At 41.9% G+C, this 16,006-nt stretch overlaps 3 protein-coding genes across 5 annotated transcripts; 2 read left to right on the forward strand and 1 right to left on the reverse strand.

Annotated features, from left to right (window-relative positions):
- The first annotated feature begins 3,109 nt into the window (after window positions 1-3,109).
- Window positions 3,110-4,443, forward strand: LOC106526938 (transcription factor jun-B). Of its 2 annotated transcripts, XM_014021674.1 has the most exons (2): window positions 3,128-3,239; window positions 3,477-4,443. In XM_014021674.1, the coding sequence occupies exon 2, from the start codon at window positions 3,515-3,517 to the stop codon at window positions 4,409-4,411; it is 897 nt and encodes a 298-aa protein (XP_013877128.1). In that variant the 5' UTR covers window positions 3,128-3,239; window positions 3,477-3,514; the 3' UTR covers window positions 4,412-4,443. The 2 variants fall into 2 exon arrangements, with proteins under 2 accessions (XP_013877127.1, XP_013877128.1); XM_014021673.1 differs by having other exon boundaries at window positions 3,110-4,443.
- Window positions 4,444-5,820: 1,377 nt separating this feature from the next.
- prdx2 (peroxiredoxin 2) lies at window positions 5,821-9,185 on the reverse strand. Its single transcript, XM_014021676.1, has 6 exons — window positions 9,084-9,185; window positions 8,129-8,240; window positions 7,880-8,033; window positions 7,287-7,409; window positions 7,073-7,203; window positions 5,821-6,226 (listed from the first exon to the last, which is right to left on the reverse strand). Exons 2-6 carry the CDS (start codon window positions 8,229-8,231, stop codon window positions 6,144-6,146), a joined length of 594 nt encoding a protein of 197 aa, XP_013877130.1. The 5' UTR covers window positions 8,232-8,240; window positions 9,084-9,185; the 3' UTR covers window positions 5,821-6,143.
- A 211-nt stretch (window positions 9,186-9,396) lies between these two features.
- Window positions 9,397-15,324, forward strand: LOC106526937 (protein Wiz). Of its 2 annotated transcripts, XM_014021672.1 has the most exons (9): window positions 9,397-9,497; window positions 9,990-10,065; window positions 10,451-10,936; window positions 11,180-11,986; window positions 12,062-12,409; window positions 12,558-12,772; window positions 12,852-12,993; window positions 13,080-13,227; window positions 13,945-15,324. In XM_014021672.1, the coding sequence occupies exons 2-9, from the start codon at window positions 10,053-10,055 to the stop codon at window positions 14,132-14,134; spliced, it is 2,349 nt and encodes a 782-aa protein (XP_013877126.1). In that variant the 5' UTR covers window positions 9,397-9,497; window positions 9,990-10,052; the 3' UTR covers window positions 14,135-15,324. The 2 variants fall into 2 exon arrangements, with proteins under 2 accessions (XP_013877126.1, XP_013877125.1); XM_014021671.1 differs by lacking the exon at window positions 9,397-9,497 and having other exon boundaries at window positions 9,990-10,936.
- Window positions 15,325-16,006: the final 682 nt, after the last annotated feature.

The raw sequence follows: 16,006 nt of genomic DNA on the forward strand, positions 1-16,006 counted from the left end.
TCCAGGCTGCGCTGAACACTATTCTTTACTGACCCGTGAACACCAAACAAAATTCTTGATTCTGTTCAACTTTTTTGATTTGATTTCATGATTCTTTTTCAATTTATTGAAGTCCTGTGATTTATTTATGTTTGCTTCTCCACACCAAGGTTTACACTTTTCATTATAGTTTAGTTTTATTTAGTTGTGACATTTTTTTCTTTTAATTCAGTTAATTTTGATTAGTTTTTACAGTGGATTTGCAAGTCTTTAATTAGTTATTATTGCATTTTTAATGCTTAGTTTTAGTTTAGTTTTTATTAGTTCTATATTAGTTTTTTTTGTAGTTTGAATAAACATATTTGCCAATGCATCCTCCAGCTTGAAGTGTTCCTGTGAGTTAACCAACCAGCAGCTTTTTGATCATCAGTCAAAGCAGTCCGTTATAGCAATACCTTCCTAAAATACAAAATTTAAAAAATTAAAAATAAAAACAGTTTTAGCTAGTTATTGTTTTTTTCATTTCATTACAGTTTTTATTTAATTTAGTTAATTTTTTTTGAATTTCAGTTTTCGTTATTTAGTTAGTTTTAGTTAACTATGATAACCCTGCTCCACACCTTCGTCTCTGACCCGTGTGGAGAGTTCCTTGGTCTTCATGATGTCTCTTGCTTGGTGGTCGCCCTTCAGCACTTAGAGATGTTGTGAACTAATCATGAGGCTATTATCTGATCAATAAAACCTGACAGTTATCATCAACAGAATGAAGCATTCCTGAAAATGATTCAGTGACCTTTAACAAGCGCATGAGGTCACTCTGAAACTGGAACTGACCACTGACTGATACTTCAGCCCGTTTCCCTGAAACTACTTCTGTTTTTCTGTTTCCCCTGATGTTTTCCCTCCCTGACAGGAGACCGGATCAGAACATCACATTACAGTGTCAGTGGAAGGAGCTCGGTCCAAACTGACCGCTGCGTGACTGAGGCACACCTTGCAACAGAGGAGACGTACAACTGATGATAATCTTTAAAAATAAAACAATCTGCAGCTTCATTCAGAAGATCAGAAGAAAATAAATGCACAACGAAGCATCACAAGTCAGTCCTCCACATGGAAATCAGCTTGAATCATCCCGCTTGTGACAACAATGCATTTGGCTCCGAAGGTGTTGCTCTAAATCTAAAAATTAACTCTGATTATGTCACATTGATGTCATCGCAGTTATCTCACCACCAGCTTCACACTCACAGCGTTTTAATCTGGAATTGTCAGATTTTCGGTGGGAGACGGAGGCAGCTGCTGTCGAACGTTACGAAAAATGAAGAATCAAGTATTTGTGGTGTTTCTGGAGTTTTGTGCTTCAGCTGATTTTTTTGTCTTCAACCGTTTCTTTTTTAGTGACTCATGTGTTCCCAGAACTGACTGATTGCAATACAAATACAGAGAAAGCTTTTATAAACACTTTTAAATAAACCACCTTTTATAGGGGCAAGTTGCTCAGAACTCTGAGTTTAGTAATTACCAGATTACTTGAGGTATCTTACCTGCTGGGGTTGTTTTGTTGTGAAGCCTCGCTGCAAAACACTGAAACTACATTTTAATTTAAAAAAAGGTCACATAAATTTGACTTTACACGCCTGTTTAGATGTCTTTTATGATTTTTCGCACAATRACAGTTTATGTTTAATGATATTTTTGCAGAATGCCCAATTTAATAAACATATCATTTAATCCTGCAACTTTTTTAGGGTAAATATTGCATCAAAACGTAGATGTTTAGTTATCTTTAATTATCTTTCAGCCTTTCACTGCTGTAGGATTTAGTTTTCTCTAAAATTGCCCCACATTAAAGCTTCAAGAGATTTTTTTTCCAATTATCAAATCAAAATGTTTTTAAACTCATATCTCCTTCATAAAACYTTATAAAATCATAAAACATAACACGTGGGCTCATTACAGTCTTCTGCTGCTCAACTCAAGTTTTAAGATGTGACTTTTGGCTCGGCGGCTGCCTGTTTGAGCCTTATTGGCACCTTTCTAATAGGTTTATTTTAGTTCAGGTTTTAATTTTRGATTTTAATCTAGTAAATTAAAAACACTTGAGCATTTGAAGACAGAGATCAATGAACAACTTGAGAAAATACAAATGAGTCCGAGGTTGTTACAGTAAAGAAGTCTTTTAAACAGTTCAGATACCTGAGAGAGCAGTCATGAGATGATGACCCTTGATGCTGTGCCAAGAAACCAAACTCTACACTTTTTCCCACCATATCGATGGTTAACGTGTCCTACAAGTAAATAATATAAATTAAAACCAAGTGTGTTTGTTTTCCTGCAGCTGAAAATAGTAAAAAAAATACATAAACCATGGCGATARCCTCAGAAAAGCTGATTATGTATTTGTACGTGTTTATGTTCCAAATTGTTGCAGATTAAAGCYTTTTGTTTACATTGAYAGCATACCTGCATTTCAAAATCACACCCCGATATATTAGTAAGCTTTTTCAATGCTTCGTTTGTTATCCCACCGTTTTATTTTACACTTTATTTTACTTAAACTCAACAGGTAAACTCAGGTTTGGTCTGGTTTTTATTGTTTTTCAGGGTTTAGTTTAGTCTGATGCCATCACCTCCCATCTCCTCCCTGCCAGCTGGGTGGAGGAGGACAGCCCCACACCTCCTCCTCCTACATCTCTGTCAGGAGCTGGATGAGCGCCAGCGGGATTGGCTTCCTGCTCCTGTCAGGGAGGAACTCCCTAATATGGCGCGGCCCGGCTCGGTTTGGATCGCGTGAGTCAGCACCCTACTATATATCCTGGGTCCGGTGGAACAGCTGTCTCAGATTTTTTAAAGTGCCTCAAAACAAAGCTGGACTTGGGGTCACTTTAAACCTCCCGAAGCTGTGTGGATTTTTTAAAATTATATTAAAACAATTTAAAAAGAGCGCGAGGATTCTGTCTGGATGGTTTTTTTGTTTACCTGGACTGTCTCCCTCACACCGAGAAAGTCTGGTCTTGTTTATGGTCTCTGTTACCGGCATCAGCGTCATCCCGTGACAGGACTGGGGGCGTGGCGCGCAGGCGGAAGCAGCCAATCGGCGCGCGGCTTCAGGCGCGTCCTGACAGATGTTTTAAAAGGGAGCGGAGCTCCGCCACTGCTGCTAATAAGGAAACTGAGTCACAGGAGAGGAGACTGGCCACGAGAGGAATGAAAACACCTGAGTTAATCTCTGGACTCCGCTTTGAATCCGACTAAAGGTACAAATCCACGACTTGGTACAGTACAGTTCCACTATTTTGGAAGTTTTGCTGTTTTTTCATAGCTGTAGTAATCCAGCGGGACTTTGCGCTGGAGATTGGCTCCTTCGGGACACTGAGGGGCGTCTCGGTGTCTTCGCGGCGCACTCTTGTATTTGACTGTGATTTGAATTATGTCCACAATAATGGAACAGCCTTTTTATGACGACTCGTTTCTCTCTGCTTATGGCCATCCAGGCGCAGCGCTGCCGGACTACAAGCTGCTAAAGCAGAATATGAACTTGAACTTCTCCGATTCATATCGGAACCCGAACTTCAAGAGCCAGCACCTGCGCGCGGACGCAGATTTCTACCCGGCGGGGTCCGCCGCGGACGTGGGCTCGCTGAAGCTCGCCTCCCCTGAGCTCGAGCGGCTGATCATCCAGAACAGCAACGGGGTCATCACCACGACGCCCACACCTGCGCAGTACCTGTACAGCCGCGGGATCACCGAGGAGCAGGAGTGCTTCGCGGAAGGCTTCGTTAAAGCTTTGGACGATCTGCACAAGATGAACCAGATGGCGCCTCCGAACGTCTCCATCGGCGCCGCCGGGGTGGCCTGCCCGCCCCCGGGCTCCGTGTACGGCCCGTCCGTGCAGCCAGAACCGCTGGAGTACACCACTCTGAGCAGCTGCACCTCGAACCCGAGCCTGAGCTCAGCGGCCAGCTACCCGTCCACCACCATCAGCTACCTGCCCCACCACCAGTACCACCAGCATCCCCAAGCCGTTGCGCACGGCTCCCATCACTTCCAGCACCCCCTGGCCGGAGCCGGGCTCCACTCGCAGCGGTTCGGGGGGCTGAAAGAGGAGCCTCAGACTGTGCCCGACATGCAGAGCAGCGACAACAGCACCCCGCCCATGTCCCCGATCGACCTGGAGAACCAGGAGCGCATCAAGGCGGAGCGCAAGCGGCTGCGGAACCGGCTGGCGGCCTCCAAGTGTCGGAGGCGCAAGCTGGAGCGCATCGCGCGTCTGGAGGACAAGGTGAAGGTTCTGAAAACCGACAACGCCGGGCTGTCGAACACGGCCACCCTGCTGCGGGAACAGGTGGCACAGCTCAAACAGAAAGTCATGACGCACGTGAGCAGTGGCTGCCAGCTCATGTTAGCGCCCAAAGTCAAGTCTTACTGAAGAGATGATGCACTTTTTTTTTTTTTTTTTTTACAAAAACACAAACACTGGACCTGAACTGGACTGCAATCACAAACCGGTCTTTATAGGCTGAACTGAGTCAGAACCCGAACAGCCAGCACAACAACCCAAAAAGACTAAAACACTTGGAGACATTTTTGAAGTTTTTAAAAGTGTCGTCGTGGCTTTGCCTGTTTACATTTTATTTGTTGCCATTTGTGCTTTTATGTAAGTTATTTCTGTTTAATGAGCCTGTTTTTTTGTTACTTGTACAGTAAATATTTAAGTAAATGAAATTAAAAGTGGTTTCTTAAAAAGAAAAGTGGTTTTGGGGATTCTGGTTGTAATTCTTGTAAACATGACCACACTGTTTCTGATCAGTTTTACACCAAAAGTTTGAAAAAAAAAAAAAAAACGTCCCAGCGTAGGTTTTTTTCCCCCCACCTAAGACGTACGTGACGTCAGCCCATATATGGTAAATGTTGCCGGTAGACGTCACGCCGTGAGCAGATTTCCGGGAACTCRCTCCTACACTGCCGGTCAGAGGAGCAGTGCGCGCTCCCCTTTCACACCAGGAGGGTTTGTCAATGACTGGTTTTGTTCACAGAGAAGAAGGGAGTTTCCCCTCTAATTCTGCTTTCAGTTTCCCAAAACAGGAGCTGGTATCGACAGAAAAACACAAAAACTAGAAAGGTTCCACGTAAACAGGGCCAACAGAGAAAAGAACTGGTTTGAAAAACACAGCAGTTAAACTGGTGGAAAGAAAAAAGTATCAAAACATACCACTTACAGTAAGCATATCTGTTAAAGCTGAAAATACAGTGTTGAAGAAGCTGAAACTGAGTTTAAAACTAAAACAATACAAATAGTAAATAATACAACTCAATATGCATGYGCATAAAATAAATTCAAGTGACAATAAACACATTGTCACACTGTATCCAAACTTAGTAAARACTAGAATTAGACCCATCAAGACTGCTTTAAACCTCCATGGTTTTAGTTTAGTCAAATGGAAAACCAAAATCCAGGTATAAGCCATGATCATTCTGGTTAGAATAAAAAAATGCCCGTAGAAAGGACCGTCACAAGTCTATATAAACATTTTATCCAATGTTTCCCAATGAGACTTTGCCATTTGGCAACAAGGAGTTGCTGTGATTAGTCAACAAACCACAATAACTCCAACGTTGGGCAAGAGTTTACAGCTTTGTGACTTCCTCAGATCATCAGCCAGGCAGACGTATGAAACGAGCCAAAGCTGCTCSAATATATCAGTTCCAATATTTCTTTCTGGAAATATCCTTGAAATTCAGATTAGTGACTCAAGGAAATAACATTGTGATTAAGCTGCCCTCTAGTGGTGGTTATTAGAATGGCACTTGCTTTATTTACCAGGCAGGAGACTGTTTATTTTTTTCCGGTTTTATTAAAGATGGTTAGCAAATCATTAGTGTCAGCAAAAAAACAAAACAAAACAAAACAAAAAAAAAACATTTCTTTTGGGAACAAAACTAAGCTTTTCAGTGCTCGAGACTTTAAGGTTACCCCCACTAACGTACAAAGGTAAACATTACTAAAAGAGGATCTTCCTACACAAGCTGAGGATTTGAACAGGTTTAGATTGGACATCATGAGAGACTGCTTCACGGTGTGTGTGTGTGTGTGTGTGTGTGTGTGTGTGTGTGTGTGTGTGTGTGTGAGACACGTCTCGTCTGAAGTGCCTTCACGGTTACTGCTTGGAGAAGAACTCTTTGCTCTTTGCGACGTCAGGGACGATGGTGTCGCTCCCTGGTTTCCAGCCAGCGGGGCACACTGTGTGAAGAGGAGAGGACAAGGTTCATCCCAGCTGTCATTTAGAAGATAAACTTTGTATAATGTCCAAGAACAAAGTSCGTGTGTGAATGCCAAGAAGAATAAATCAGTAACCAGGACGGGTTTGAAATCAACATTTATACAAGGTTTCAACACGTTTCTTTACGTTAAAATTCTAAAACATTATTGTGATTAATTACTCTCACATTCAAAGTYGTGTTATTTTTCTAAATAAATGTGAAAACCCTCCTAGTTTAAATATTTAGATTTACTTCCTAAAAAGTGAAACAGTTCAAGTCAGAAAAAGATGCTTTTCTTTCAAACTTTAGGACTGAACAGAAACCTACTGAACAGAAACCTGGTTAAAAGGTTTTAACCCAGAGGTTCTTTAGCCAAATATCTTCAGTTTATCAGCTGATTTCTGACCATTTGTAAAGAAAAGCATGTTCTTTTTTTAAGTGTATTAACACTCAAGCATAATATAAAAAAGGTCCTTGGAAAGATTGGGTTATAAATAAATAGTTTTCKGTTGTGCTGATGTTTGGTTTTGCAGCTAAAATGTACAGGCTACTGTTAGTTGAAGGTCATTAAAAATCACCATCACACTTTAGATTCGATTAAAAGCCACAAACATAAACAGTCACTGGTATAATTAAACAAAAAAGTGCACTTAAGCACAAAATCAAAATCAGAACCAGCTAAACTGCTGACTAACAATGATGGTGGATTAGGCAAAGAAACTGCCATTATTTATTACACAACAAGCACGATGAATTTTAAAAACTAGCCCAGTCTAGTGAATTTAAAAACTATTAAAAAGGTTTGTTTTTGTGTGGAACATCTCACCTTCTCCGTGTTTGTCAGTGTGCTGGAAGGCCTGAACCAGACGCAGGGTCTCGTCCACAGAACGACCCACGGGCAGGTCGTTGATTGTGATCTGCCTCAAAATGCCCTTGTCATCGATCACAAACAGACCCCTGAGAGCCCCCAAAATAAGGTTTAAAGATCAGATCCAGTCATTAGACAGTGACCAAACAGCCTTACAGAAGGTTCAGCTGACCTGTAGGCAATGCCTTCATCCTCCTTCAACACGCCGTAGTCTCTGGAGATGGACTTAGAGAGGTCTGCGACCAGGGGGATCTTCATGTTCCCCAGGCCTCCTTGTTTCCTGGGTGTGTTGATCCTGAAGGAAGAAACAAAAGAAATAAAAACATAGAATTACAGTTGAACAGAACCCCATCAATGACCCAAACATGAAACAGGAAAAGATAGAAAACTGAACAAATAATAAAACAGAATGTGAAACTCCTCAGGTTTTCAGAAACCGTTAGCTCCTCACTTATCAACACGTTGCAGAGAGCCGGCGTGACAGGAGATAAACTGGGTTGGGTGTTCTTAAAGCTGCCAGAAACCTTTATCGCTTTCAAACCTTACAATAAACCCATAAAGGGCTTGAAACTCAGCATACACACCTGCTGTGCTTTTATGTAATAGTTTGTTAAAAAATACTGGAGTTAAAACTTCATGAAAACAACATTTAACATTCCACAAATTATTATACCAATCCAATAATCCCACCTGCTGACGGATCAGTTTATAGCACTTGGGACTTATTCTCTTCCCCACCTTCTTTTTGCCAGTAGAAATTCTTACCAAGCCAAATGGCTGAAGTGCGAGTCGATGGAGCAGCCGATGACCTCGCAGCCGATACGGCGAAACTCCTCCGCCCTGTCGCTGAAAGCAATGATCTCAGTCGGGCACACAAAGGTGAAYTCCAAGGGGTAGAAGAAGAAAATTAAATATTTCCCTGAAACATGCAAAACAAAAATCAGTCATGTTTTGTGAAGATGGAAAATTAATCATAAAATGCTTTTTTTTGCAAACACACAATACTATCTTAACCTTTATAGTCTGACAGCTTGATTTCCTTGAACTGCCCGTCAACCACAGCGGTAGCCTTAAACTCTGGGGCGGGTTTGCCGATCTGAGCGTTTCCAGAAGKCATGGTGGACAACTGAGGGAGAGAAAGCACATATTTGGTTAAAACACCCGCAATGACTGTTCAAAACCACTACGGACAAGTCCAGATGGGTGGAACACTTTAATATTAGAGCTAAAGGAAAGAAATGTGCAAGTTGAAACAGCAAAGCCTAAATAAACTTGACAGACAAGTCTTTGTAGAGCTAATTGCTCAAAGACTTGTTCACCCTTCACTGGTCACATGCAAGTCATGTTCAACCAGCAGAGAACAATGGCACAACTATAAARAACAAACCCTTCAGAGGTTATCTAAGAATAATGCACCTTTTTAATAAAAATGAACGTTCAACTAAAACGATAAGACTTTAGATTTAACATGCAGTTACAAGAAAGTCTATATTATTCTTATCTAAGTACTTTTTAATGGGATGCACTGCAGAGTGCTTCAATAAATCTGTAGAATTGTATGCCAATGTATGACATAATATATGGCAAAAGAGGCCAACAACCTGCAAGCTCTGGTTTGGTTTTCATTCAATGTCATTTAGCTGGTCAAAGTTCAAAAGCATTTTGAGTAGATTTGCATTAAAATTAATGCCATGATATGTTTGTCTTCAAAAAATGCGTGAAAGGGAACAAACCAGAAGCCAACAGACCAGAGTTAACAGGAAGCTGCTGCACAAGAACAAAGAGCCAAAAACACTTGAAGGCTAACAGAACAGAGACGTGCTAACTTTGTTAGCTTAGTCAAACAAACTGGTTTCTCGTTTATTTTGCCTTAAAATACACTCTCTGGTCGAGCTGTGCAAACATTCAGCAAACACCGAAATTAATAATAAAACATTCAACTTTTACAGTCCTCTTTTTGTCTACTAACCTGTTACGTAAAGCCTCAAAGAAATTGGAAGCGGAGGTCTGCMACTTGCAGGAAGAAAAGGAGTCGGGACCAGGAGGAAGGTTCAAGRGCAAGAAGTACCCTCAGACAACTGCGGCCCCGGAAGTACAAAATTAACACTTCACACTAGTTCATTTGCAGAACCTCTATAAATCTTTTACTTAATAAATACTGTACATAATATGACCATGCATGAAAAATTTTCGTGCATTTTAATATATAATTTWATGGGATTACAGTCCAGTTCCTAAAAATGTATATTCGTCACTTTAAGTGTTTTATCCTCGGCTTTTATTTTGACAAACAGCAACTCCAGCAGAAACACCCCTACGCTACTTCTGCTTAGCAGAGTGGGAGTCTCTGCATCGCAGAAGCAGGCGTTTTAAGACTTCTTTGGTAAAAAAAAAAAAATCCTTTACTGTTGAATACAGGTTTTTACTTAGATTTTCCTTAAAGGTTAAAATTGCGTATATTGTAGTTTCGTTYAATTGCGACGCACCAAGAGTATCACGCGGCTAATTGTAGCAGAAGTCGAGTAAAAACAAAAGGTTCAGGGGTAGCCAAGTTAGATTTAACTTACGAAACACATATTTATTTAACACTGCTATATAATTTATTGTAATTAGACAGCGTGTGATCAGCAGAATTAGACTGAATAATGTTTAAGGGCGATAATAGTTCAAATCAAACAGCCAGAAAGATTTTTTTTCAACGAGCTGGTGTTATCGCGAGATTTCGGTTGTCTCGCGTTTTGTGTTAGATTGACTTCCTGAAACTTGGTGTTTCAGTCAAATTTTTACTAGCTGTAATAGGTTTTATAAACATTGTATTCATTTTAATGTTGGTAATACATTATTACGTGGTACTTACTCATTTATTTGCCCGCAGATTTTGCAGGAAGACAACTTTTCATCAAAATAATCACCAGAACAGGGATATTTCTCACTGTACATGGACTCACAAGGTTGGTAAGACACTTGGAACATGAWCTACTAATCACAGCTAATGTACATTTGCAGCTGATTAAATTTTGATGACAACCCCATTCAAGATGGCCACCACAGCCAAGCAACATCCGCAAACATAAAAATGGATACAAGACAGACAAGTTTTCTGATARTGAGCTAAAATTTMGTGTAATTGTTTTAGTCTTAAATGCTGGCATGAAAGGTGGTGGTCGGTATGCATTCCTTCAAGGAATCAGTCTTAATTTCAGTCATTAGAAAATAAGCTATATCTTTATTTGTTTTTATTTATTCATTTTTTGTTTGTTTATTTTTTTTTTTTGACTCTGATTTAAGTTTTCTCTTTCAGTCTCTTAACAATCTTCAGTATGAACTCATCCGCAGCAAACCCCGAGCCCATCATTTGTGAGGTCTGTGGAGCGTACTTTGAGAACAAAAGAGGCCTCTCCAGCCATGCTCGCCTCCATCTCCGCCAGCTCGGCATGACGGTGACAGAGAACAGCGGGTCTCCCATAGAGCTGCTCTACCAGCTGATTGAAGAGAAAAACGTCTCTCCTGCGGATTCAAAAACAGGCCACTCTGCGTCTGTGTCGACACCTCCTAAGAAAGCTGACGGCCAGTCAGAGTGCAACGCGTCACCGGAGCCGGAAGACGTGAATTCTTCCACCAAGACTGATGGGAGAGTCTTATCAAAGCTGCAAAAGAGCGATCATCAGGGATCTCCATCCAAACTGAAGGAACAGGGAGCAGCTCTTCTCCCCTCATCTCCTTCTGCTCTGAAGCCAAATGAAGGCAGCAGCTCCTCATTTTCAGATCAGCAAGCCAAGCCGATGTGGGCGCCTTCGGACACTGATGCCCCGATCACTTTAGGTACGTGTAACCAAGGGAAAAACTCAATTATACAATGCTAATTCTGACAAAGTTTGAGTTTTGTGTAAAATGTAAAAGAACTCCAGACTGCACTGATTTTTAAATCTCACAAACATTTTATTTACATTTTATCAAACGTTTAATTTTATCATAATGCATTTTTTGGAATTGAGGTTGTTTAGTGGAGAAGAAGTAGGTAAAGAAACGACAATGCATGTTTGATTTTGTCTTTTTTAATCACAGCTTCAGTTCCCAACGATGAGGTCCACGTTTGCCAACTTTGTGGCTCCTGGTACGAGACCCGCAAGGGCCTGGCTAGTCACGCTCGGGCCCACCTCCGGCAGATTGGAATCCTCGACAGCGAGATCAAAAGCAGCCCGATTGAATACCTTTACCAGATCATGGAGGAGCAGGACTTAAAGCCCATCAGCGCCAAGCGGCAGGAAGAGCTCAAACCYACCGGTCCTTCTAAATCCACCAAACGTCCCGTCGATGTTTCCTCGTCTCTTGCGTCTGCGCCCAGCAAACGGTCGAAAACATCCAAGGACTTTACCTGTGTTCTGTGCGGGGAGGAATTTGAGAACCGGAAAGGTCTGGGCAGCCACGCGCGCTCTCACCTGCGTCACATCGGAGTGAGTGACTTGGTGGGGAAAAGCTCTGCCATAGGTGCCGTGGAGGAGCTGGTCAGCAGCGGCATGTTGGGGCCCATACATCCACCCAAACCAAACYGTGCAACCGGTTCCTCCGCGGCGCCATCTCCAGCTCCACCTTCTCCCGTAGTAGTCCCCGCGAAGCCGTCCAAGACTGTGTTCTCTGCCATGCGCCTCTCACCAAGTCCTACGAGTGCTCAGTCCCCTCAGCCTGCATGGAACAGGGCACCGAAGGCTAAGAAAGGATTTCGGCTGGCGGTGGACCCCCTGCTCAGGAAACCAAAGCCTGAACRGATAGAAACAGAGGTTTTTGTTCAACCAAAGCCAACCACCAGRGACAGCAGCTCTTCTATGCAGAAACTTTCTACGGCTACCATTTCTAAAAAGCCTTCTGACTCAGGTAAATTGTCCTCTAAAGGTTTTATTTTATTCGTTTGTTTGTGGATGTAGTTTGAATGCATGCTCTGTACCACAGATGCCCAGTCTCCACCGACGGTCCTCTGTGACTTTTGTGGGCAGCTCTTCGATACCCGGAAAGCGCTGTCGTGCCATGTTCGCGCCCACCTGCGGCATCTCGGTCTGTCATGGTCGATCAGAACGTCTCCGATCGACCTCCTCAGAGAGGTCATGATGCAGGGAGAAGACAGGAAAGAGGTGCGCAGCGGGTCTTCGCTAGCGGGCAAAGCCTCGTGGAGGCCTCAAGGCTCCAGGAGATCCCGGGACAGCCTCCTGTCTGGGGAAAGAGCTTCCAACTCCAGCGCAGTGCCTGTTGATTATTCAATGAAAGATAAATCTCCATCTAAGACTAGAGGTGCGAACCTTGGTAAGTTAAGCTTTTAACATTGAAAATGTCAAAGRCTGACTAACACAGGTTCATCGTGCAGGTGTTATTTTGAAATGCCATATTTAAGTATGCCTTACATTTAGACAAAGTGGTAAATTCATGACTCCTCTGTTCCTGGTCCAATCAGAGACTTCCTGTGACCTCTGTGGATTTGACTTTGAAAACCGCAAAGCGTTGGCGAGTCACGCTCGGGCCCACCTCCGGCAGCTGGGCATCTTTGAGTGGAGGCTGGACGGAGCCAGGTCACCGATCCAGCTCCTCAGTAATCTGATCCGGAGAGACCCGAACAAGGTGGCAGAAATAACCAGACGCTATCGCTTCGGGGACCTTTACATCAAGAAGGTGATTGRTCGATTCCGCTTCGGATAATCCGGATTAATATTTGAAGTGCATTTCTGTTTACGCTGTTTTTCTCTTTCAGTCTCAGCGATCAGCTGCTTTGGCCTCTGCCTCGACAGATCTMGACGGCGCGCCTAGAAGCAGCCAGAAGTCATCCCTGCAGCATCATGAGCGCAAAGTGAGCAGAATGGACCACAGCAGCATCAGCGCGCGCACATCAAGAGGTGAGGAATGTAAACAAAAGAAATAAAAAAATAAAAACAGAAAAAAACTAAACAAAGTAGCTTATTCTTATTCATCTTGATGTCAGGAGTCCATGCACCAAAACACGGGGTGTCCTCAGGGGAAGAGCACTCCCGGCATCRACCTCGGTCCGGGAGCATCCCAGCACTGCTGCCAAAGCCACCTCTCACCCCTCTGGTCAAACTGGTGGGTAAAGAGTACTCCCTCAAGTGCAGGTGAGTCCGTTCTCCTGGTTTAGATCTAACGTTAGCTACYAGACAGTTATAGTTAATCACCAGGTGCTACAAATTTTAAATTCTAGTCTAAAGTCTCTTTCACAGGATAGTTCAACCTGACTTCAGTCCTRCTCGGGTCATTCATAAATCACAGGTGCAGCCGTCCAGTCCCTGCTCACATGTACATGTTCAGAACTGAACCAGCAGCGTGGAACCAAAAGAGGCGTGGAGCAGAACTCAGCTGGGCTGAAGTGAACCGCGACGTGTTTCTTATGTGACAGACGTCTGACTCGRATCAAACAAAGCAAACTACATTAACTCGTTTTAGTGATCCTGTGGTTCAATATTTTTAGAATTTACTACAAAGTTGTTGCTTCGCGTCATCTTTAATATTCCCTCGGTACTAAATKTGTTTGTTGATTAATCCTTGGGTTGTTAACTGATGTCATCAGCTCATTATCATTTTCRGAGCCYCGGAGCGGCGGGTTGTTTTTTTTACGAATCGGTCTGCCCAGCTCGGGCAGAGGCGGGCTCACTTTACTCGCGTTAGCGCCTTCGTGTTTTTTCTGACTGATCTAAGGAAGAGGAAAGTCTGTCACGAAAGGTGAAGGGCGATAAGTGTTCCTCATGTTTTAACTTGAAAAATGCATTTTAAAAAGTTGAAGTTTTATTTCTGACGTCGCAGGATTGATGTTCAGTTTCCTCCTGTTTGTTCAGGTTCTGTGAAGAAGTGTTTCACGGACCTCTATCTGTTCAAGAGAAGTGGATCGCTCACCTGCAGAAACACATCCTGTCTCTGGGCTACAAAGGCAAAGAGGCTCCACCTTCTCCTCCTGCCACTCCTGCGCCTCCCGTTCCTTCAGCTGCTCCTGCTGCCTCAGCTCTGGTCCCTCCTGTAGCTGTTTAGTTTAAWAATCTCTCTCTGATATGAGTAAAAAAAAGATGTTCCCTGTTGGACCTGTAGAGGGCAGACACGAGCTATAAAGAAGGAGATACTCACTTTAATCCACTCAGGAAAAATAATCTACCCGTTTCCCCAAAAATAACAAATACCCCTATTTTTACAAACAAAACCTCTTTCTCGTGCATTTATATGTTTCATTTCATGTTAGTTGTTATTTCCTAACAATGAAAAATCTAGTTTTTAATGTTCCTCACTGTTTTAAGTTTGTTTGACCCTCAGAAATCTTGTCTTTTAAATGTTTTAAAGTCTGAAATTCATTTTCTGCAAACACATTTATATCCCAGCATGCCGTTTGTTTATGTATCCTTATATGTAATTGAACATTTCATGTGTGGATTTAATGGCTGATGACAGATAAGGATGCTTTATTTTGATAACAGAACCAACCATGAGGTCACTTTATCTGGTTCCTCTTGTTATATCGATTAAATATATGAAGCCTGTGTCAGTTGATTGGTTGCAGGGTTTGTGGGCCCAGATCTGCACGAATCACGAACCCCCGAAGTTAAATTTTATCCCTACTTTGTTTTGAATGAGACCACAACTTCTGTCGATGCTCTGTACTGTTGAACTTGTAATGTTTTTTGTCTTATTTAACTAAAAACAATCTCTTGTTTAATTCTCAAGTCCATATTTCACAAAATCCACTGCAAGCCCTTTAAATTTATAAATGGCCAATTAATGCCTTATAAATGTTTAAAAACACAACCTAATTATAAAGCATTAGTACGTTTAAACTTGATCTGTTTTAAACTATAATGTAAATATGTAAAATGTGAATTTATAAATTTACATGTTTTTAAGTGACATTCAGGTGAAGAGAAAAATAACACGTTATGTTTAAACTTAGTTTTGCCTTGTCACAAATTTTTCCATCATATTTTCTTTGTGTTGAGTTGATGTATCGAAATGTTAGAAGATGCTGTAAAAGGTTATCAGTTGTAACAGCTGCCATATTTTCTGTTTTTCTCCCTTTTGGATTTAATTTCACGTCTCTTTCTGCTTCCATCACTGAGTTTACCAGCGGTGCTATGGATCTTCTGCTTCGGGCCATTATATAAAAGTCTGCATTTTTCTGTCTGAACGTCCTCAGAACAGAGGAAAACTGCAATAAACATAAATATTCAAACTCCCAGCTGACTGTTTCTGTGAAAAACCCACTAGTGGGTCAGACTGGACTCTGTCATGATCTTGTTCAGGAGTAAAGTGTTTGGGAATTGAAGCAAGCAGAGTTAATTTTAATTTTTCATGAGTTATAAGACTTTTGTTTGTTAAGATCTTTTTTTTTCTGCTGGATTTCTTCATGCTAATAATCTCCAGGGTCTCTGATCATTGATGGATGGTTCTGGTGTTCCAGCTCAAAAACCCTCCCTACCAGACAGAACCAAACCCAGCAGCRGATTGCTTAAAGTCAGACACCTGGGACCAGAAGCTGTAATTACAAAACACTTTGTGAACCCAGATCCCAAATTAGAAGCTCGTGTGTCTTTCAGAGCCGTGGGTTTTGAAGGATTTGGTGGGAGGACTGTGGCTTTAATGGATTTATTATGACTTCTGTTTCCTTCACAATAAGAGCATGACAGTTTTACCAAAATAACTTTACCCGGCAAGGGAAAAAAATGAGCTGGTGATAATGTGATTTTAAAGAGTCAAAGAGGAAAAGACCTTATAATGTAACAACATGATGACAAAATTTCAGAGTTGGTTTCTGGTTCTTCTTTTACATGCTACATTTTAATTTTATCTGGATATTTTTGGGCTACATGTGATTTACAAAGTTTGTCCAGTTTATTAACATTAAAATTTTAATGTTAA

The sequence above is a fragment of the Austrofundulus limnaeus genome, unplaced genomic scaffold (genome assembly GCF_001266775.1).
Source record: "Austrofundulus limnaeus strain Quisiro unplaced genomic scaffold, Austrofundulus_limnaeus-1.0 Scaffold300, whole genome shotgun sequence".
Lineage (NCBI taxonomy): Eukaryota > Metazoa > Chordata > Actinopteri > Cyprinodontiformes > Rivulidae > Austrofundulus > Austrofundulus limnaeus.